The sequence below is a fragment of the Aulostomus chinensis genome, chromosome 10 (genome assembly GCF_037954235.1).
Source record: "Aulostomus chinensis isolate RoL2024-O1b breed Wild chromosome 10, RoL_Achi_v1.0, whole genome shotgun sequence".
Taxonomy (NCBI): Eukaryota; Metazoa; Chordata; class Actinopteri; order Syngnathiformes; family Aulostomidae; genus Aulostomus; species Aulostomus chinensis.
In genome coordinates, this window is record NC_141329.1 from 8,820,149 (window position 1) to 8,841,943 (window position 21,795).

The following is a 21,795-nucleotide window of genomic DNA, read 5'->3' on the forward strand; positions in this document are numbered from 1 at the left end:
TGTTCTATTTATTCGTTTTTGTGCTAAATCACCACATCAAGACATGTCTTCAAGGTATAACGCTAATTTTGACCAAGACAATTCTGGCAATGGACCTTTCTCTATTTCTCATTTGCCTTTCCCTTCATCCATCCTCTTCTTCCCTCTAAAAATGATTGAACGTTTGATTTTGATGATGATGATTACGATTGCCATTATTATCATTCTATACATCCTATACATTCTCCTTTGACCTCAAAGGTCATATCCTGCAGACACACTTTCAAGAGGTCACCATTGATCACAAAGTCCTTTGGAAAAGGTTTCAACTGAAGCACGGCATCTAATAACGGATGAGATATTATGTCTCTGAAAGATGTGTGATTAATTAGTTGAAGCATCACGGGTGCGAACTGGCTTATTGACAAACTCAAGTCTAGTGCTTTATTAAGGAAAACCCATCTTTCCTTCTTTGGATGCCTCAGGCTGGAAGCATTCAACACTGTCCCATCTTTGAGCCAAATGAGGCAGAACACACATATTGCAACCATGATAATCTGTGTATATTTAGTCACAACATTTATAATTTCACTCGCAGTTTGAGTATTGTGAATGTTATACATATTGTGCTTTACACACACACTTGAACCTCATCACTCATTATCTGACAATGTCAGATATGTTGCATCAAAGTAAAAAATTCTGAATAAACCAAAACAGAAAAGGCTTTAACGAGTTTTCCATCTGAGACACCAATTAGTACGGTGTTGAAACTATACTACTTGAAAATAGGTTATGAATAATAAAAGCTTGTGTTTCTCTCTTCGTCTGTCCACACCCTGTAACTCTGGGCTGATTAGAGGATTATTAATGTGTTTCTGGCTAGTCAAGTTGAACCCAAATTTGGCTTTAGGCTATCAGAACAATCAGGCAATCCAAGCAGTGACATAAAGATGTTCTACATAGGTATTGTGAGTGTGTGCATATCTGGTATGTTTGCACAAAAGTGTTTTTATGCACACACTTTGTGGGCCGCATGCATTATGCAGCTGTGATTACTGCATGTCATTGGCACTATGAGTATTGTAATGGATGAGGCAGGCCTGGTGGTCCCCAGTGAGGGGCTCATGGTGTATAAAGCCTGCTTGCTCCGGGACACAAACAGCCACTCGTAACACTTGGATGTACATGCACCCCAGCCCTGAGCAGGGAGGAAACCTGATTCAACATCGGTTAACAAAATTGTAGGTGTGATTCCTCACTGGTTTTGGTGTAAGGACAGGAGATGCTAATTGTAATTAGAGATTGGAAAGCTGAACATAAAATTATTAATCTAACAACAACAAAAACACTTATCTTGTAGATTTTCAGCTTCAAGGGAAGGTCCACTCAAACAATGGATGGTAAGTGTTTGTTTTACGATCAACAGAAGCTGAATTCGATGGAGAAATTTGATGTTATGAGGTATAATATGTGATCCAAATGTGGGCAAAAGTTACTCACGTCTCTTATGTCCTCTGCTCTCATCTGTTCAGGTGCTCAACTGTCTCAGAGCTGTAAACTGTCAAGCCTTAAGGTTCCCCAAGTCAGTGGGATCAGAGTTCAGCTGGAGATGCACTCACTTTGGCAGCAGTTTGATCAGCTGGGCACAGAGATGATTGTCACCAAAGCGGGACGGTAATTCTATTTCTTTTCCTCATCACTGTATCTCTTTTATATCATGAGATGTCTCTTTTCACGTGTGTTCATGAACTGTAGGAGGATGTTTCCAACGTTCCAAGTGCGGATCTCAGGGATGGATCCTGCGGCTGAATATGTGCTGCTTATGGATTTCATCCCTGTTGATGATAAAAGATACAGGTGAGGTACACAAAACAATTTGAACTAGAGCTCTATATATATTGAACAGAGACAGTTATGGGAATGGAAATTACTCGAACCTGCTTGGCAATAATTTCTATATAATTTGATAATAAATTGCCCCTCTGCAAGCTTTCGTGAGGAAAATGATTATGGTTGTATGTCAGGTATGCGTTCCACAGCTCATCCTGGTTGGTGGCAGGTCGAGCAGATGTTGCAGCCCCAAGCAGGATGCATTTCCACCCAGACTCACCTGCCCGTGGAGCCCAGTGGATGAAGCAGACTGTATCCTTTGACACCCTCAAGCTCACCAATAACCTGCTCGACGACAACGGACATGTAGGTCAACAATCTTGTGCATCCGAGGGACTGTAAAAGAGTTTTTTTTTAATTTGCTTAAGGTGTGTTTTCTGTTCCTCTTCGCCAGATGATATTGAACTCTATGCATCGTTACCAGCCGCGCTTCCATGTGGTGTATGTTGATCGAGCTCCCAACAGCCATTTAAACGCATACAGGAATTTTTGCTCCTTCTACTTTCTTGAGACACAGTTCATGGCAGTCACTGCCTATCAGAACCATCGGGTAGGAAAGTTGGTACATAGGCTTTGAACATTTGGGATTAGGGAATGTTTTCTTTAGTTTTTATTATATCCACCAGTCCTATTATCGGTCTCACCCTCTCTTCTTCAGATCACCCAGCTAAAAATTGCCAGCAACCCATTTGCTAAAGGATTCAGAACCACAGACCCCCAGGATTGGTGAGTAAGTACAGCTGACCTGATTAGGAAACATATCTTTACTTGGATGGGCCAGCTGACATCATGACTAGACCACAGTGCATCTCTGTCAGTGTTATCAGCTGGTAAATAGTGATAAGGAACTGATACCTAATCTTTGACCTCGGTATACTAGGAAGTTGAAACATGAGGTTTTTGAGCAGATATGATAAAACTATATATGGGCATAAACATATGTGTGTGGTGTGTGTGTGTGTGTGTGTGTGTGTGTGTGTGTGTGTGTGTGTGTGTGTGTGTGTGTATGTAAAGACATGTGGACCTCTGTCTTCTATGTATAAGTCTGGGATGTGTGTGTGTGTGTGTGTGTGTGTGTGTGTGTGTGTGTGTGTGTGCGTGCGTGCGTGCGTGTAGGGTGGATAATGCCAGGTCCCTGGCAGTGTGGTGTCCACCAGATGGCAGAACTGAGCCAATTACGACAAAAACTGGAGGGCAAAGAAGCACAGGATCAGAGACTGCAACCAGTGAGTATTTCGCTTGATGCTGGTTACAGTTATGCATTAGAATTAATCATATTTGGTTAACATTACATTTTTAGGGCGGCACGGTGGTGCAGCGGTTAGCACTGTCGCCTCACAGCAAGAGGGTTCCGGGTTTGAGTCCTGGCTTGGGAACGGGATCTTTCTGTGTGGAGTCTCCATGTTCTCCCTGTGCCTGCGTGGGTTCTCTCTGGGTACTCCAGCTTCCTCCCACAGTCCAAAGACATGCAAGAGGTTAATTGGATACTCTAAACTGACCATAGGTATGGTTATCTGTCTATATGACAGACTGGCGACCCGTCCAGGGTGAACCCCGCCTCTTGCCCAAAGGCTGCTGGGATAGGCTCTTCACAGGATAAGCAATAGAAAATGGATGGATGGACACATCAAGCCTCTGCTGCTTAAATGCTTTATAGATTTTGACCTTTGGGTGGAAGAACATCAGTGTTTTGTTTTTGTAAACTTACATACACACTGCTATTCTTTCAACCCTGCAACAAGACTGACATTTTAGTTTCTTGATCTCTCAAAATATGTTTTCCCTCTGTCCCTCCTTCTCCAAATACCAAACATGGATGGAATGTAGCCTACATATATTCAATAAAGAAGAGTTTTCTTATTCATTGCATCATTTTATGTATTTGCTGCACAGCACAAATACAAGTTTATCATAATGAACTCCTTTTCTGTACTATTACAGTTACAACATCAAAATATATGACACATAACAGTACAAACGGGGACACATGCAGAACCAGACAACATCCCAAACAAGACACCAATAACAATAATATAAAATGAAGGGCTAAAGACAAGTCATGTTTTTGGCAAAATACCTGATGCACGTGTGTGTGTGTATGTGTGTGTGTGTGTGTGTGTGTGTGTGTGTTGTATAGTTTGGGAAGAAGAGGGTGAATAGTATGAAGAGAAAAGAGGAGGAGGGGAAAGTGAAGAAAAAATTGAAAATAAAGAAATAACTTAAAGAATAAAAACAGGGTGAAAAAGGACACACACACACACACACACACACACACACACACACACACAAAAAGGACAACAGACACAACTACATTTAAATTCAATTTCTATGTTTATTATTTGTCCCAGGTTTTAATATTTCTACTCAGAAAAAAATACATTAATGCTGTATTCACAAACCTGTTGTTTGCAAATTCATCATTCAAAAAGAAAAATAGCTTCTCTAATCATGTTTGTACTTTGCAGGACAGGAAGATTCTGCTCCACTTTTGCTGGAGCAGTGTGGGCTGTTTCATCAGTATAAAGATACAGTGGGACTCAACACAGACAGGAAAGATGGAGACACTGTATCAGTTCCAACCTCCTTCCTCCCTGCTCTCAGTTTTTACTGGGACTGTCCAGGATCATCTCATGAAAGCAACAACCTGTCACAGGGAGAGAGAAACAGCATGACTTTTGAATGAACTGGACCAATTTTCCGGTCTGATTTCAATTTTCTTGTGTGTTGCATAATTAATGCACGTCTGAAGGCTCACTCACATACTGGATCCGTAGGAATCTAAGGCAATAGTTCTATCCAAACCATTGTGTCAAAGAAGCCACTGCTTGGGAGGGTCTGATTGTTCTGTGAGTCTGGTTGTTTGTTTGATTTTGTTGTTGTTGTTGTTGTTGTTGTTGTTGTTGTTCCACTAACCACGTATAACAATGTGACAAATTATAGACTATAAATAACACCACCGCATAAAATCTGACTTTTACAGAGTAGTCCACAAATTAGTATGGATTCTAGCACCAGAGATACACACTACATAGTGCAGAATCCCCAAAAAGCTCACAGCTGGGTACAAAATATGAAAAAATATGAAAATAACAATCATGGGTGGTGAAGTTTTAATCTTCTTCTGTAGTTTACCTGTTTATTCTGCCTGTCGTTTGTGTGTTCTATCTTGTAACTTTAACAAGGCATGGACTATATAAATAAAGTGAAATTATTGTTTGTGAGTATGTGTTGGTTAATATTTCAGTGTGGCTGTATTTCTGTTTTATAGTGTTATTTTGAAAATTCTCACCGGAAGTGGTGGGTTTTTGCTACAGGCGCTGGTGATGCTCGAGCCCTCGCAGCTGTGGAGGATGCGGCAGGGTGGATGGAGGAGGAGCAGGAGGTGAAAGGCTGGAAGGCGGAGAAGAGAGTGAGCGGCTCGGGAAAGGGGAAGGATGCGGATGTCGGCAGCAGCTCGGCGGACCACCTGCTTAGCAACGACGGTCACTGTCGTTTGACCTGAAGATGTACAGAGACAACGACGGAGGCCTGCGGTTGTTGATAACCAGCCCCGTCGCTCAGAATCTCTCTGACCGGAGGAGTGATTTGCTTTTGTATTTAGGCAACATAATTTGGTGATAAGAAGTAGGTTTTGTCTCTGCCGTTTTATTTAACCCCAGGAAACGCGAAGGCTAAATCACAGTTCAACAGCCATTATGGTTTTAGCCGCCGTCATTTTACTATCATCGACACCTGATCTCTCCCGTGTAACCTGGATGTCAAACTGAACGGAAAACCGTGAAGTCCGAAACAACCCTTCCTAATCCGCAGCATTACCGCCTCAACATGGAGTCGTCCACATTCCAGCCTTGCCTATGGTCAGCCCTGCTCACATGGACCGTTTTTTGTCAGCTCAGCAGCGGTCATTCCGCACCGGACGCCTCGGGCCTGCCTCTAGCAATCCGCGTGCCACTGCGGCAAGGCGCTCGCGTTGAGGAGACACCACCGCTGCCTTCTGCCGCTGCCGCTAGGTATGAGCGCGGCAGCGCGGTAAGATTGGCCGCGCGCAGGCGGAGAGGAGCGGCAGCGGGCGGCGTTAGCTTCGTGGACATGATCGATAACCTCCGTGGGAAATCTGGCCAGGGGTATTACGTGGAGATGGCGGTGGGGTCTCCTCCACAGAAGGTAAAGGGTACTTCAAGAGGGGCGAACAAGTCCTTAGAGGAAAGCCTGTACAACAGTTGCATTCATCAGCCAATAGAACTGAAGTGAGCACCACCCATGGCTTTGGAGAATCCCCTTGAAAAGTGTCTTGAATACCTGTTAAAGCATTAAAGAAGTACAATTATTATCATTCTTTTTTATACAGTTGGTGCTATTGACACATTATATATTCTGAAATAGATTTTGTTAAGTTAGTAACTAGCTTCATTCAATAAGTAGATAATATTCATGTCACTCTGTGGTCATTCTTGCAATCATGTGATAATATACCAGTTTTCCTGGAAAGCATGTTTAATTAAACACAAGGGACATTTGATTATTTGTGGCACAGCCTCAATAACAATCCTAAATGTGAATTTTTTTATTAATTTGAAAGTGAAAAGGCAATAGTGCTGGTGTCATTTGTCAATGGGCCTCCAGGTGCATTTTATCATCCCGTACAAGGCTGAAACACAGTATCAGGTAACACACTTTTATTATATTAGGGAGTTAGAGTTATACATAACACGTACACCGTGTGTTCTACACCAGTGTGAAGAGCTTTATATTCTTGTGGTTTTAATGTAAGATTTTCACAATTATTGCAATAATTAGACATTGAAGTGACCCAAGGTGAAAGCATTTAAACAGTCAAGTTACACAATACTGTTGGTGCTGCAGTGACAGATGGCCTGATGATGTGCGTGCGTGTGTGTGTTTGTGTGTGTGTGTGTGTGTGTGTGTGTTTGTGTGTGTGTGTGTGTGTGTGCGCCAGCCAGTCTTTGAAAGAGAGAGAAAGGCCTGAATGATAGGGCAGATAATGGAACCATTAATTCTGTAGAGTGAGGAGTGCCAGCTGGGTGCAGCTGGGCTGTACAGGCTGGCACAGGCAGGGAGAGAGGGAGAGAGAGATGAGGTGGCAAAAGAGGGACAAGGTGACAGAGGGAAATACATGAATAGCTGAATGAGACCTAGACAAGAAGGAGAGAAAGCAGAAATTTTGGGAGAGAGGGTGAGTTTCAGAGGTGGTTTGAGATATCAAGTGCAAAGTTGAAGGAGGGACTTGGGTGGGAAAATGGAAGGTAAAAGCAAAAGACTGAAAGAGATAATGAGGGAGATGGAGGGCCCTAAGGTAACCACAACTCCATCAACATATTTTAATGCATATTTCAAAATATCAAATCAGAAAAGAGTGATGAAAAACAACCAGATTCGGAACAACTCCCCAAATTTCTCAAAAAGTTTATGCTCACTTGAGTTATTTATTTTTTCCTCGTGAGGCAGCTGGATTTGTGAAATGCAATAATTTGAGAATCCATTTTACCTTAAGTTATGCACTTGGGGTCCTCACTAAAAGTGGTTTGACTGGTTAGCATTCTCTGGGGAGATACAGGTCTGGTTTAGGTGTGATGACAGCGAGACCAGAATGGTGGCCTCTGAAGAGGAGAGTATTTCAGAAGAAGAGTAGAAGAGTATTTCTTCTGAGTTTTGATACCAAAAATGAAGCAATATTTAGGTTTTCTTGTGCTGATCATAAAAGCACTCTAAAAAAGGAACAAGGTAACAAAAATGTGATATAGAATAAGATCATTTATCTAATGAAGCACCCATGATTGCACGGTCTTCTGACACTCAGTGCTTCTGCCACATTTTGGTGGTGGTGGTGGGGGAGGGGGGTAAGTGTCAAAGAACTAGAAGAGGGAGCAGGGGTTCTGTGTGTCAAGAGGAACCCGTTGAGTGTCCATGTGGTTAGTGTGTTCTAGGCCTTATGACTTTGTGTGTGTGTGTGTGTGTTCTTGTATTTGCTACATATTAAGGACTAGAATACGTATTTAACCAACAGAGTGAGGACATTTTTGGAAAGTGAGGACTTTTTAGCCGGTCCTCACATCTTCAAAGGGCCGTTTGAAGGTCAAGAATTGTTTTTAGGGTCGAGGTTAGAATCAGGTTCTGGTTAGGTTTAGGGTCAAGGTTAGGGTCAGGCAGTCAGTTGAGATGGTTAGGTTTAGGGTGAGGGGCTAGGGAATGTATTACGTCAATGAAAGTCCTCACAAAGATATAAGTACAAGGATGTGTGTGAGTGCATGTGTGCCTATGCAAAAATGTGTGTGCACACATGAAAAAAGCTGATTTGTCTTGATAATATACACATAGGATGTGTGTGTGCATTAGAGAACAATGGATGGGACTGAGGTTGGTATTTATTCTGGGCTTTCAGACCCAGCCCTTGAGACAGTAGCATTTCTCTGGATATTTAAAGAGCCAATCCATTATTGAACAGCTTGCTGTGTCTCTCTGGCTGCCATCCCTTCATCTGTTTGCTTCTTCCTCTGTGTGTCTCCAATGATCCTTTTTCACCCCCCCCATCTCTCTCTCTCTTTCTTTATCTATCGGTCAGCCTGTCTATACATGTATCTTGTGTATTTATTAGTACATCGTTGCCTTGCAAAATCAACTCACATAATGCACATAGGGTGAGATAGTAATACACCAAGAAAAAAAATGTAAGAATACCCATGATTTAGAATATATATATACATATATATGTGTGTTGTGTGTAAAACAGAAGCAGTACAAAGAAAAATGAGGAAAAAAGAAACACACGATATGTGACACACTGACACACACACAAATCAATGAAATATAAAGTATAATGCATAATGTTGGCTTTGTATATGTCTGCACTCAATGACGTGCCATTGTGCTCCATTCAGACATTCATTTGACTGATGGTGCAAAATTTGATACCCACACAGAGATGCAGACTGGAGAGATGGAAAGTTGAATGGGCAACCTGAGAGGAGCTGAGGGTAGAGTGGAGACATAGAGGGGACAGTAAGGGATATTTAGGGCAACAGGAAGCAACACAGGGCACCGCAAGGGTAGAGAAGTGACTGGGAGGAGAAACGAGTCAGTTGGTCAGAGGTGATGAGGTTGCTTTACTGGCTGTCAAGAGAGGCAAGTCTTGTAAAGCAGTATGCAGATACTGATAATGACATTTTTTAGCCATGGAGGGAAATTATTTTCGTAGAAGGGTGGTTTTGGTCTCCTAAGGAGTGAAGATTCAGATGAAACTCACAATGTAGCCCAACCATCACATATATTGATTTGTGCAGAAATTAGATAGCATGTATTTGTTGAACTTCTCTCTCTGTCCCCCTGCTCACCAGTTGAACATCCTTGTGGATACAGGAAGTAGCAACTTTGCTGTTGGAGCAGCCGCTCATCCCTTCCTGCGCAGATACTACCACCGCTCACTGTGAGTGGAGACAAAATCAATACAGTGCAGAGGGATGATGTATTTTTGCAGGCCAACCTGGAAGTTATCATCCCCATGGGTTCCCTCCACCAAATGTCAAAGGGATTTTTACCTTGGATTTTGGATTATTGCAGAAAATCAGATCTGTTGCAAACACAAATAAACAGAGAGACTTTATCACCATTTAGATGATTTTTGATACTAAACTGAATTGTTAGAAGCACAAAGTTAATGTTAATGCAACATCACCTCAACTAGCTTTGTGCTTCTTGTGCTGCTACTGCTGCTATGATGAAATTTTTAGTCACTTGTTGGCAGCTACTGTTTAGAAGACACCTACATTTTTTGAAATTCAGAAGTAATAAGGTATTAACTTATGTATTTTATTCAATAGAGCAAAAGCTTAAAATATCTTAATCTAGTCTCAACCACAGATCTGATTTCAGGCATTTAACAGAAAACCCTGTTGGCTTTGAGACGAGGGAACCAGGATTTCAACAATGCTGCCTTTCTTTCATGTTTAAGAGCTCTTTCTTTCAGCTCTCTATGAGCTCCATGTATGAAGGAGTTCTGCATGTATGGTTACACCAGGTAAAGAGGAAGAAAAAACACAATTATTGCCTGTAATTAAAAAAAAAATCCCCTCTCTCTCTGTTCACAGATCCACTTCTTACCGTGACCTTGGTAGGAGTGTGTATGTTCCTTACACCCAGGGCCGCTGGGAAGGCGAACTGGGCACTGACCTGGTCTCTGTTCCACATGGCCCTAACGCCACATTACGTGCCAACATTGCTGCTATCACCCAGTCAGATCGCTTTTTCATCAATGGATCTAACTGGGAGGGCATCCTGGGACTGGCCTACGCTGATATAGCCCGGGTAAGCACAGCCTGGCCATTTGTCATTTGCCAGCTCAAAAGTAAGCACGTGGTTTGATGCCATTATCTAGAAAACATAAATCTTCTCTATTATAATCATCCTTATTTTATGAGAAGGGAAATTGTGGACATTACATCATCCCTTCAGCATCTTTGCGAAAGCCATGTGGATATCAGATCGTGGGATATTCTCCATAAACACTGTGTCTTTTAATGAAGCTTCAAAACCGCTCTGAAGGAGTACTTTCTTCCACTACCTTTGAATTCACTGTTTTTCTTCAGCAATCCCAACAGTAAGTGTTTCCCCAGAAATGCTGTTATGGAAACGCTGATGATTCAGATTCCAACAGACAAGAGTCCCTCTGAAACTTTACACCGGAAAAGGGTTATAATTGCTCATTTTATGCAGCCTGCTCAAGTGGAGAATGTTGTGCCACCGTAACCCCTCGCATCTGTTTGACAATCCACTGAGGTTGAATCGGGGGACAGAATGGTTTGCTGAGGTAGTAACAGTGCTGATTTGACATTTGTGTAAATGGGACGGCTGGAAACAGTCAAACAGCTCATTGAAAAAACAGACATTATTGAGTTAACACATCAAGCCTGGGCAGTACGGTGGTGCAGTGGTCAGCACTGTTGCCTCACAGCAAGAAGCTTCCGGGTTCGAGCCCCGGTTTGGGCATGGGATCTTTCTGTGTGGAGTCTCCATGTTCTCCCTGTTCCTGTGTGGGTTCTCTCTGGTACTCCAGCTTCCTCCCACAGTCCAAAGACATCAAGAGGGGACGAGGCTGATTGATACTCTAAATTGACCGTAGGTGTGACTGTGAGTGTGAATGGTTGTCTGTCTTTATGTGTTGGTCCTGTGATGGGCAGGCGACCCGTTCACGGTGAACCCCGCCTCTCGCCTGAAGGCTGCTGGGATAGGCTCTTAACAGTATAAGTGGTAGAAAATGTATCCATTTACTATCTATCGATGGACACATCAAGCCTCTGCTGCTTAAATGCTTTATAGATTTTGACCTTTTGGTGGAAGAACATCAGTGTTTGTTTTTGTTTTTTGCATGTTAGCAAGTAAAGCATCATTGTGGTTCAGGTAATGTCATTGCAGAAGCAGCTAATGATTATGATGGCGTTTAATAGGGATCCTGGAAAGGGCAACTCTGGTTGGTGTGTGGATGAGAGTATTTTAAAGCAGGAGTTTATTTTGTCAGTAGGATATTCAAGAGTAAAAAAAAATCTTCTGCTGGTCAGAATTAAAGTTCCCTCTCTCTATCTCTCTCTCTATCTCTCTCTCCTTCTCTCCCCAGCCTGATGAGACATTGGAACCTTTCTTTGACTCCCTAGTTCGGCAGACGTCTGTCCCCAACCTCTTCTCTCTCCAGCTGTGTGGAGCTGGCTTTACTCAAAACTACTCTCTGGGCAGTGCCACTGTTGGTGGCAGCATGGTGAGACAAAGACAGATATACACTGAATCATGCAGTATCAGAGTTGCTGCCAGCAGTGGATGATATTCAAACCTGTACTCATAGATCATCGGAGGAGTGGACCCATCGCTGTACGTTGGAGAGCTTTGGTATACTCCCATCCGCAGGGAATGGTATTATGAGGTCATTATTGTGCGTATTGAAGTGAACGGACAAGACCTCAACATGGACTGTAAGGAGGTGAGATTTGATGCCCGCAAAAAACAAAAACGTTTGTGATTCTAGAAACTAAGATTTTTTTTTTCTGTCTTTCGCAGTACAACTACGATAAGAGCATTGTAGACAGCGGTACCACCAACCTTCGACTGCCTAGAAAAGTCTTCCAGGCTGCAGTCAAGGCTATTGAAGCAGCTTCTTCAGTCAGTCCCCATTGACCCTATATACTTTTTCTCAGTTTCTTTCTGGTGGAAGTTGTTTATCTCGTGGAATTTGCCAAATGTTTCAGAGTATATACCTCTAGAAATTTCTGTCTTTTCTCTTCTTGTGAAAGCAGATTTCAGTACCATTTGTAACATTCAAGTACACAGAGAGCTAACCAGAAGTAGCCTTTTCTGCTGTTTCTGTTTTAGCGTAAAATGGTGGATAAATTATTTTGAGCGTCTGCAGCTCATGCAAAATGTTTTTTGTTTTTTTTCACTGTCATACTGTGATCCATTTATTCTGATAACATTTGTAAAGTCTAAGGGGGCCCACGGTGTTTTACACTCAAGTTAGCAGCAAACCAACTGGTAATAGCTCTCTTCGCCTTTAACTGCAACAACTACACATTCACACAACCCAAACAAATTAACTTGTTTCACCACCATAACTTTATTACTTTAAGTGTGATAACATTTGGATAGTCGGAAGGGACACAGGATTAAATTATGAATCCACATTCTTTAGCAGAGAGTTATCCAGACGTAGCCAGTGCAGCCAGTGTAAGTCTATGGTGCACATGCGCTATCATGGAGGCATTATGGACATTTCGTACTGTTTGCTAATGCAATGTGAAAGCCAATCAATATTCGCAACATGTCCCTCCCTAGCTTTTTGTTTCTACTGGAAACATGTAAATATAGAGAAATAAACAGTACTGTGACTTTTATCCACTGGGCCTTTTGGAAAAAAAAATGCTTCACTTTTGTAGGGGCACAGATATGAAAGGAGAACACTGATGAGAGCCGGACTTCAAGTTTGTAGATCTTACAACACATCCTTTTTTCCTGTTACATCTTAGGATAGCTTGAGAAAATATATAAAGTGTTCAATTAATTTGTCCAAGGGCAACATACAACTGCCGAAAGCTGGGCAGTCAGACTGGTCTTTATATAAAGTAAGTAATATGTGGTCCAAATTACAGCTGGGCCTTTATACCTTCTTCTCTGGGGTGTGTGCATGTTGGGATACTCTCCAACCTCCTGTCATGACCCTGGTTTGTCATAAGGAAAGGAAAGAGTCAATGTCTGCCTAACCCTGTTTTTCAGACTGAGCAGTTCCCCTCTGGGTTCTGGCTGGGGGAGCAGCTGGTATGTTGGCAGGCCGGCACAACACCCTGGCACATCTTCCCCGTCATCTCACTCTACCTGATGAGCGAAAACCGTAACCAGTCCTTCAGAATCTCCATCCTTCCCCAGGTAATTACTGTTTCTTGCGCGGGATCTCAACGTGGGTTCACAATTGCTTCCCGAGATCATTTTTTGGGAAAACTTGCGTATGTTAAGTGTCATCTGATCTCTTGATTAAAGGATATTATCACCTTGTTCAGACGAGGCCTTTAAATCCATCTTGCGAGATCCAATCACAAGTGATCAGCTCTGAGGAATGAAAGGGCATCGAAACACTCATACAATCAGTGTTAGGTTGAAGTTTGATATTCATAAATGCTGCAGGATTTTTGAGCACAGAAGGTACGATGGAACTGCCCTCCTTACCGTATTTCAACTTTTCCTACAATTGTGTCGTAGCACAAAACCCGTCATGTAATAAAATACAGAGATAGAATGTCACAACCACCAACTCACCCTCATGGACAGTATCATCATTAAAACAAAGAAACTGAGATACTATCATAAGAAATTGCAATGGGGAAACACCAGAGACAGGATTAAAATAACCAGAGAAAATAATAAAATTGTGAATAGAAACAATAGATAACGACATAGAAATATCGAACATAAAAATCGCAATTGAGCATATCAATAGACATAAGTATGATTCTGGGTTCATGTTTGAGGTTCCCTAATAAACTGCCTGAAGTAGAGGTATATTCAAGAATCTCACAAAGAATCACCTTATTCCCCAACGCCTCCAAGTCACTTTTTCCGTGCACTTCCTTGCTCTTTGTCTCATTGAAGTGATGTACCACTTTATTCAGGGTCTGCTTCAATGCTGATGCTGAAGACTGTTGTTCCTCTCTTGTGTATTAAAGACTCTTAACAAAAAAGTAAAGGTAAATCTTTCATAAAACCCGGAATGGATGAAAGTCTGGCTAGGTAGCAATTTTTTATTTTTTTTCCCATTTAAAAGAGGATCTAGTTTCTAAAGCTTTTAATTTAAGTCTGATGTGTCATTAAACTTTTTTTTTTTTATATTCAAAGCCATTCAGGAAGGCCTTGATGGTGGTGAAGTTGATAAGAAGAAAGGCTGAGGGCTGTAAACCTGTGGGAGGCTGGTAGCCTTGATGAAACACTCAGGAAAATGTAACTTTCTTTGCATGATTTTCTCATTTCTGTAGCAGATACATACTAATAACAACTATGGATATATAGGGTGCGTTTTTAAAAGAAAATTGACCACAGTAGCCCAGTGCACTTGAGCCTGACAGATACTAAATCAAAGATATCGATATTTGAGTTTTTCAAAATTTGCCGATACACATTGATCAACATTTGGTAAAGCTAACTTGACAAAATTTACATTGGGTATAAGTAAGACCATGGGGACGTCTCCATAGAGCAGTACATCATTTTACAGCTTCCTCTGGTGGACAAACAGTTTAATAGTGACAGTTTGTCAGGGATATTATGTATTTAATTTCTCGTCACATTGTGACTAACATAAATACGAGTATTACCATTTCCATGATGCCAATAAATTCCAGATTTCTTTAAAAGGCCAATAACGGATATTTGCTTAAGAACACACAGAGAGACCCCTGTCTATCTAAATGATAGCAATTGATTTTCTGTCACACTTCTGTGATTTGCCGCATTGGTTTGGGTTTGTGAGAGCTACTGCTGAAAGCTCAGCTTCTTTAAACGCAAAATTAGAACAGATTTCTTCAGGCATTAAAGTATTATTCCATATCAACTTCCTTTAATACCTCTGCCGTGTCTGTTGTTTGGTTTATCTTTGTCAGTAGGGTTATGCAAAAACTCTCATGGAAGAGACCATTGAACTTTGTCGTGGATCTGTTTTATGGCTGATTTTACATGAATAATTTATAACTTTTTAGAAAGATCAAGATCTTATGGGAGTACAGACTCAATCGTCTTCTTTGAGCCTGCTCAACTGTGACAGCCTCCCACTAGGAAGTACTGTACGTTCAGCATCTCTCAAACCTCACTTTCTCTCAGTCCCTTCAGATTTGCTAGAAATGTTTACTTTGTGAGATTTCAACCCCTAAAGCGAAGGCTTATATAAGGGTTACTGCTTTTTGGAGATTTCATCAATATGTCATGCCACAAGCATGTGGAGTAGGGGTTTTGGAGATGAGCCACAAGCCTCCCATCCATGCAGCCATCCATTTTCTACCCCTTATCCTGTTAAGGGTCAGGGGGGCTGGAGCCTATCCCAGCATCAACGACGAGAGGCAGGGTTCACCCTGGACAGGTCACCAGTCCATCACAAGGCCAACACACAGAGACAGACAACCATTCACACTCACAGTCACACCTACGGTCAATTTAGAGTATCAGTCAGCGTCGTTCCCTCCCCGCTTAAACAATGTAAACAGTTCCTTTGAAGTTTTGTATTTGAGATTTAAACTTGGATAACCCACTGTCAGGCTCTTTTTCACTGGAATTCAAACTGTTGGCTGAAGGGTTCATATGTTCATAAAAACAGACTTTTAAAGACTGGCCAGAGGAAGAGGGCAAGGAAAAGTCACGGAAATGTGTGGGTAAAAATGTGAATGAACCCTGAACCCCTGCCTTTCCCTTCAAGCTAACACTCCTCTAACAGGTTGTATCTTTGTTTTTCAAATGAAAATTTATTATACATCATTGTGTTCAGCTCTGTCTTACAACAACACAACTAAAAAGCTTGATCCTACTTATAACATACGCAAGTTTTCCCAAAATATGGGAGATTTTGTCCTGACAGATTTGTGTCAGTGGCTGGAACCAGGGTTCTGTTTCAGTGTGGGAGAGCACTTACCTCTACAAAGGGGCCCTTTTGAATTTTATATGTAATCCTGCATCTTTGCTTCCTTGGTCTATTTCTATGTAGCAATACCTGCGGCCAGTGGAGGATGTGGCTTCAGCCCAGGAGGACTGCTATAAGTTTGCCGTATCCCAGTCTAGCACTGGTACAGTGATGGGGGCTGTCATCATGGAGGGCTTCTATGTGGTCTTTGACCGAGAGAAGAAACGCATCGGCTTTGCTGTTAGCACATGCCACGGTGAGGAAGAGAGGATGGAGGGGATGGAGAAGGAGTTATTTGTAAGTCCTTGCCTCTGACATCTATTGTCTCCATCTTGTAACAGTCACTCACCAAGACTTCTGAATACTTGAATGTTACAAGAGGTAGCCAGTAGATTTCAGGAGTGAAGAATTCAGGTCGTTAGGTTTCTCCTCCTTGCTGTAAAACTCAATTGAGGGCCAAGTTCTCTAGTGTTGAAGAACAAATTTTGCCTAGGAAAATTTTTTGGAAAGAGGCCTTGTGTCTTTTATCCCAATCATTTCAAACGCTATTCTCTCATTTCCAGTTCATGACGAGTTTCGCACAGCATCTGTAGAGGGCCCATTCCATGGTGTCGACCTGGAGGACTGTGGCTACAACATCCCCCAGACAGACGAGTCCACCCTTATGACCATCGCCTACATCATGGCGGGTATCTGCGCTCTTTTCATGCTGCCGCTGTGTCTCATGGTTTGCCAGTGGCGCTTTGCTCGCTGCCTCCACCCACACGGGGACTTTGCTGATGACATTTCTCTCCTTAAGTGAAAAGGCAGAAGACTTCAAACGGAGACTTAAAACTGGATGGGTGGTGAAATGGATACAAAATGTTGGTGCTGCTGAATGAAAGTTTACAAAAGGGGTTTTCAGGAATATAAAGTTTATGAAATGCAGGTATTCCGAGATAGACAGTGTGCCCAGATGCTCATGTGGGAGCTGATATAAAGGGGTCAAAAGCGGAAGGTGGTGGTTTCTCCTTCCTGTCAGTTACCTATGCAGACTAGCAATGCTGTAGAAGAGGTAAAATCAACAGGGACAGGAAACATAAACCTCTGCCTGTTGTTACAGTGAATAAACAGAACATTGAGATGTAACTTAACAGAAATCCTGAAAGTCTCTCAACACTACAGAGCTCCACTCAAGGAGGACTACCATGCACATATGATCTATATATAAACATGGCTAAAAATTGCTAGAAACTGCTGACATGGGTGTTAATAGAAGGTGGGAATCCATCATGGACATGCTATGGTATGATTATGAACATATGAAGTGTGGTTATGTGTGTTTATAGATATACAGTCGAGTGAATGGTAAATGTGAGCATGCCTGTATGTGCGCATAGCTGTGACGAGTATACAGAAAGATGTAATGAAATGACACATCTGAAAATTATAACTATTGATTATGAATATTATCTATGGAATTACACTATTTTGCAAATGCCACCAAAGAATTTTGCAATGCAAACCGCATAAGCATAAAGAGGCTGGTTTGATGAGATATCAACAGCATTTACTGAAGCTGAAACTACTGAACACAGTATCAGATGTCACATTTTCTTCTTGTATTGATAGCTTACATGTATCTATTGTACATAAAATTTGTGCATTCCAGATCCTCTCTTTGCGCAGGCATACACAATTTGCTTATCTTTGCGAACTACAGCTGCACCACCTGATGATTTGCACATGTAACAACATATTACATGTTAACAGACCTAATAGGGCTTCTTTCACAGACTCAGAAACAGCCTAACTCACCACATGTTTTTACAGGGACCATATATGCTTGGACAAGGAAACCAGCCCAAAGGTTATTATACACTTACAATGTATGTCTACAGCGGACAGTTTATATTGGCTCTGAGCAAACTGTAAATAGAAAAACTCAGAACTGTATATTTATCTGCCAGACACTGGCAGCACTGTTGATCAATAAAGTACTTGTTCCATCTGTAATTCTTTAGACTCCTTTGCACAAAACACTGAAAAATGCTCAAGGATTGAAATTGTTTTCTTTAAAACATGCTAATACATTTAGGATTCAGACTAGGTATTCGAATGTTAGAAAAAATGACAAACAACTTCGTCTGGATTTTGAGCAGAAGATGAAACACCGCCTGGTAATGGTTAAAATTCAAGGATATTTTGAGCAATTGTTTTTTTTGTAATTAGAATTACACATTGTTCTGACTAAGAACAAAACGAGCGTGTCACTGTAATATACATAAGCAGATACCAAAAATGTTGAACACCTTGAAACTATGAAGATAAATATGGTGGTTAGATCAAGTGGAGTCCCAGGTTTGGTCCTATCATTAAACTACAATAGCAGCTGGAAGGCTGAAGGTGTTTCGGTCGGTCTTCTTCAGTGCCAAACTGGTCCCTGACTCGTTCTGCGGTTAATAAACGGCTTCCGCATTTATAGACGGGGTGTAATGACTGATTTGAGAACGGTTGGAAGTGGGTGCAGCGCGCCGTGCGCGAGATCCGCACCTGGGTACTTCCAGCCAATGAGCTGGCACGTATGACGTTCGCGCAGACAATACGTGACGTCAAACGTGCGGGTTGTTGCGGCTTCGACATTACGGAAATGAGATGACAAACTCAACATTATTCATTTTTTTCCGAAGAAACAAGCGACAAGAAGTTCAGTGGGAAGGTAAGATGTCGGATAAACGGACAGTGGCAGTTGGGTCCATTACAACGGCTACTTGTTTGTTTAGTTATCTTACTACAACGATGTCACGAGTTAGCGTGAGAACCTGGCTAACTTAGTCTGGTGACAACAACGCTCGGTTGACGAGACTGCCGTCCAACTTCCAAGTTACCGTGTTATTTTTGGTTTGACGAAAATTCCATAACTTTAAATCGTGAATAAATTAAAGCTATGAGATTCAGTCGGTGTCTTTTCACAAACACGTTTGACCAAATTCCCAACCTCAGGTAGCTAGTTGACTGACAGGCTAAGCAAAAAAAAAAAAAAAAAAATCAAGAAGCAATCAGCAGAATTTAGGGCAAGGTTAGCCTTCTTCACTAGTAGCTAGGGTTAGCTAAAGGTTTGGTCAGTGGTTATAGTAACAATCTTGGAGGTAATAGCGATGTGGTTGGATAATCAGCTCTGCATAATGTAACGATATTGTGCTTAAAAATGCTTTTAGTAGATGCGATATTTTCCACTCAACGGGACACATCACTCGCATGCATTCCCTGTCATTTACAATGTGCTTCGAGTCATTAGTGTTTGTTGTGGGCCCGATTCTTGATCTACACATTATTTCTGCTCGTAACTACGCTACAAATATTCGTACATTTTACATACAACTGTAATTCATGCTGAAAAATTAATTACTTTTCCATTTGAAAGGCCTCGAGGACCCTTAATTTGGATGGCCATCACATGTACACTAAGAAAAAAAAATTACCACAGAAATCTTGATAGAATGGCATATCTCAGCGTAACATTTGAATTTTAGTGGTGCTCGTTGAAGTGCCATGAATTGTAATTTTTTTCCTACTCCAATTAAAGCAGTGCTATCAACAATACCTTTCTGGTAACCAGATTTACCAGATGAACAGGGATGACAGGATGCACATTCAGAGTACTGTGCACTGCAGTTTATTTGTCCTCACACTGCTGTGATATTTGACCTCTGAGTTACATTCCATTATGTTGACTTTTTGCAGAGTCAGAAGGTAATGTAAGTCTGACCATCTCGCAAGGTTATTGAGAAGAAAATTGGAAGGGGTACAGTTTCAGCATTGGTTAAATGAAAAGGAACTGTGTTGCTACATGGACCTGTACTCACAGGTCTGCTGAGAGTTCTCCTGCAGCAGCCATGTCAAAATCACCACCTTGGTATTGTTTTGTGCAAGCTTGGATGCCCAGCAAATCTCGGCTCTTGGTACATAGAATGGGTCGTGCCAAAAAAATGCAGTGGGACTCATAAAACTGCCTCACTGAATTATTTGAATCAAAGCTCAGTAGTACTCAGTCATAGGACTTAAAGATTTAACATGTCTTTTTATATGTTTTTTATTAACCGTCTGATAGCCTTGGGGGAGCAAACATTCTTCAGTTGGATGACATGGACCTCTCCCGTACTGTGAGGGGAGAACATGCATTTCGGTGGATGTGTGATAGAACCTGTTGCGCTGGAAAAGCAACACAGTAGACTGCAAGATGATCAAACACGGCAAGCCACCGTATTTTCCTGATCACTAACTTAAGGCTGAAGATCTTAAATATGCACAGCCCTTACTTTGAAATGTGTTTAGATTCAGATTCAGAAAACTTTGTTTATCCCCATGGAGGGCAATCAATTTATTTGCAGAGATTGATTTTGTCATGAGGAATGATTAATTTTTTAGATTTATATGTTTATAAAATGGTATCAAGGTTTTATGCTTGCGCCTCCCCCAAACCTTAAAAGACATTTAAAATGACACTGAGATAAGAGGCTTATTTTTCTGCTGTGAGCTTCCCGGTTGGAGATCATGCAACTTCCTGAATATTGTGTAATTTCTTTGTGTGCTTCTCTTTTTTTGCTTGGGTTTTTGTTGAAAATAACTGGTTGTGACATGGTCAAATTAATACACTTATTTACACCAAAAACACTTACATTAAGGTCGTACATAAAACAATTGGTCAATATGAAAAGCTTAATAGTTTGCCTCCTCTCCAAATTAAACATTGTGTGGCATAAAGCAAATTTTCATTACTTAAGATAATATCTAAGAATAATTTGATACAATGAAAGGAAGACTAAAACAAGTACTTTTGTGTTAAGGTAACATATTTGATTTATAAGATTTATGACAGATCAGCTTGTGGTGTGAAAGGCACAAATTCTGTGGAAGGATTCCACTGCTGGTCAAATAGCAGTGCACCCTTGAATGTATCCTCTCAGTGTTACTCAGACTGACTGTAGCCACAGCTCTCTGAACTGCCATCCAGCTCATGTGATGCTGTGAATTTGTTAAGTGGCATCTGAATCCATCGGGCAGATGATAAACGACCAACGGCTAATTCTCAGATTGTTCTCATAACTAACCGGGCCTTCTTTCTTTCTGTCTCTGTCTCACCTCTAGGTTGATGTTCAGATGAGGACAGCTTTGCCAGTTGACCCTGTGTTTCACCCTCTGTTGCCATGGCAACATCCTATTTTCCCCCATTCCTCCTCATTCTTTTTCTGTCTTCCTTCTACCTTTTGCTTTTGACCTTCCTACCCTCTGTTGACCCATCATTTCCTTTTTCATCCTCTCCTTCCTCACCTTGGCCTTCACCTTCCTGCGGTCCAGGTCAGTCCTGGGCAGTCCGGCTTCATGCTGGCCCACATTTGGAGGAGCAAGAAGATGAACAGAGCTCTTCAGACCTGGATATGATAGCTAATACGGTACAGTGCTGCATCAACACTCATCTGATTGGTCTCATCGTGTTTAGCGATGGAATTTATATTTTAAGTGCTGACAATTGTTTTGTTCCACCTAATCTTGGTTTTACAGGCAATTTTTATATCGATTTAAAATGCAATAACTTAATTTTTCTGTTCTATTTTTGTCCATATTATCTCCATTCCAGGTTTCAGAGCAGGCTGGGCTGCAGAACAAGGGCCAGATTGGACAGCTGGAAGGCCACTATCTGCTTTGTTCTTCGAAGCCTGGGACTGATGCCCTGCCTAGTGTTTTGGGGAAATCTGTCCAGCCTGAGGATGTTCTGGCAGCCCACCCTAATGTCC

The 21,795-nt window shown here is 41.6% G+C and overlaps 3 protein-coding genes and 1 long non-coding RNA gene across 4 annotated transcripts in view; 3 read left to right on the plus strand and 1 right to left on the minus strand.

Annotated features, from left to right (window-relative positions):
* Positions 1-1,055: 1,055 nt before the first annotated feature.
* Positions 1,056-2,602, plus strand: LOC147254297 (T-box transcription factor TBX1-like). The gene is made up of 6 exons (XM_086215740.1): positions 1,056-1,095; positions 1,515-1,656; positions 1,738-1,839; positions 2,007-2,178; positions 2,267-2,422; positions 2,531-2,602. The coding sequence occupies exons 1-6, from the start codon at positions 1,056-1,058 to the stop codon at positions 2,600-2,602; spliced, it is 684 nt and encodes a 227-aa protein (XP_086071866.1).
* Positions 2,603-4,206: 1,604 nt separating this feature from the next.
* On the minus strand, positions 4,207-5,955 carry LOC147254298 (uncharacterized). Its single transcript, XR_015118144.1, has 3 exons — positions 5,689-5,955; positions 5,162-5,262; positions 4,207-4,516 (listed from the first exon to the last, which is right to left on the minus strand). It is a non-coding gene; the product is annotated as an uncharacterized LOC147254298 (long non-coding RNA).
* On the plus strand, positions 5,197-18,006 carry bace1 (beta-secretase 1). The gene is made up of 9 exons (XM_086215897.1): positions 5,197-6,036; positions 9,225-9,313; positions 9,975-10,191; positions 11,498-11,635; positions 11,720-11,854; positions 11,932-12,033; positions 13,141-13,290; positions 16,106-16,277; positions 16,585-18,006. The coding sequence occupies exons 1-9, from the start codon at positions 5,698-5,700 to the stop codon at positions 16,821-16,823; spliced, it is 1,581 nt and encodes a 526-aa protein (XP_086072023.1). The 5' UTR covers positions 5,197-5,697; the 3' UTR covers positions 16,824-18,006.
* Positions 18,007-18,522: 516 nt separating this feature from the next.
* Positions 18,523-21,795, plus strand: part of pcsk7 (proprotein convertase subtilisin/kexin type 7) — an 18,688-nt gene continuing 15,415 nt past the window's right edge. Inside the window, exons 1-3 of the mRNA XM_086215908.1 lie at positions 18,523-18,719; positions 21,149-21,453; positions 21,639-21,795. The exon at positions 21,639-21,795 is cut by the window's right edge and continues 86 nt beyond it. Coding sequence (XP_086072034.1) covers positions 21,208-21,453; positions 21,639-21,795 — 403 coding nt within the window. The 5' untranslated portion in view covers positions 18,523-18,719; positions 21,149-21,207. The remainder of the gene's footprint in view (positions 18,720-21,148; positions 21,454-21,638) is intronic.

Excerpts from the sequence above, each read along its gene's own strand:
- LOC147254297 (XM_086215740.1), top strand. The coding sequence starts at position 1,056 with ATGAGTATTGTAATGGATGAGGCAGGCCTGGTGGTCCCCA. Across the intron at positions 1,096-1,514 it reads GGCAGGCCTGGTGGTCCCCA|GTGCTCAACTGTCTCAGAGC; the intron begins GTGAGGGGCTCA and ends TCATCTGTTCAG. Across the intron at positions 1,840-2,006 it reads GTTGATGATAAAAGATACAG|GTATGCGTTCCACAGCTCAT; the intron begins GTGAGGTACACA and ends GTTGTATGTCAG.
- bace1 (XM_086215897.1), top strand. The coding sequence starts at position 5,698 with ATGGAGTCGTCCACATTCCAGCCTTGCCTATGGTCAGCCCTGCTCACA. Across the intron at positions 11,636-11,719 it reads CCACTGTTGGTGGCAGCATG|ATCATCGGAGGAGTGGACCC; the intron begins GTGAGACAAAGA and ends CTGTACTCATAG. Across the intron at positions 13,291-16,105 it reads GAATCTCCATCCTTCCCCAG|CAATACCTGCGGCCAGTGGA; the intron begins GTAATTACTGTT and ends ATTTCTATGTAG.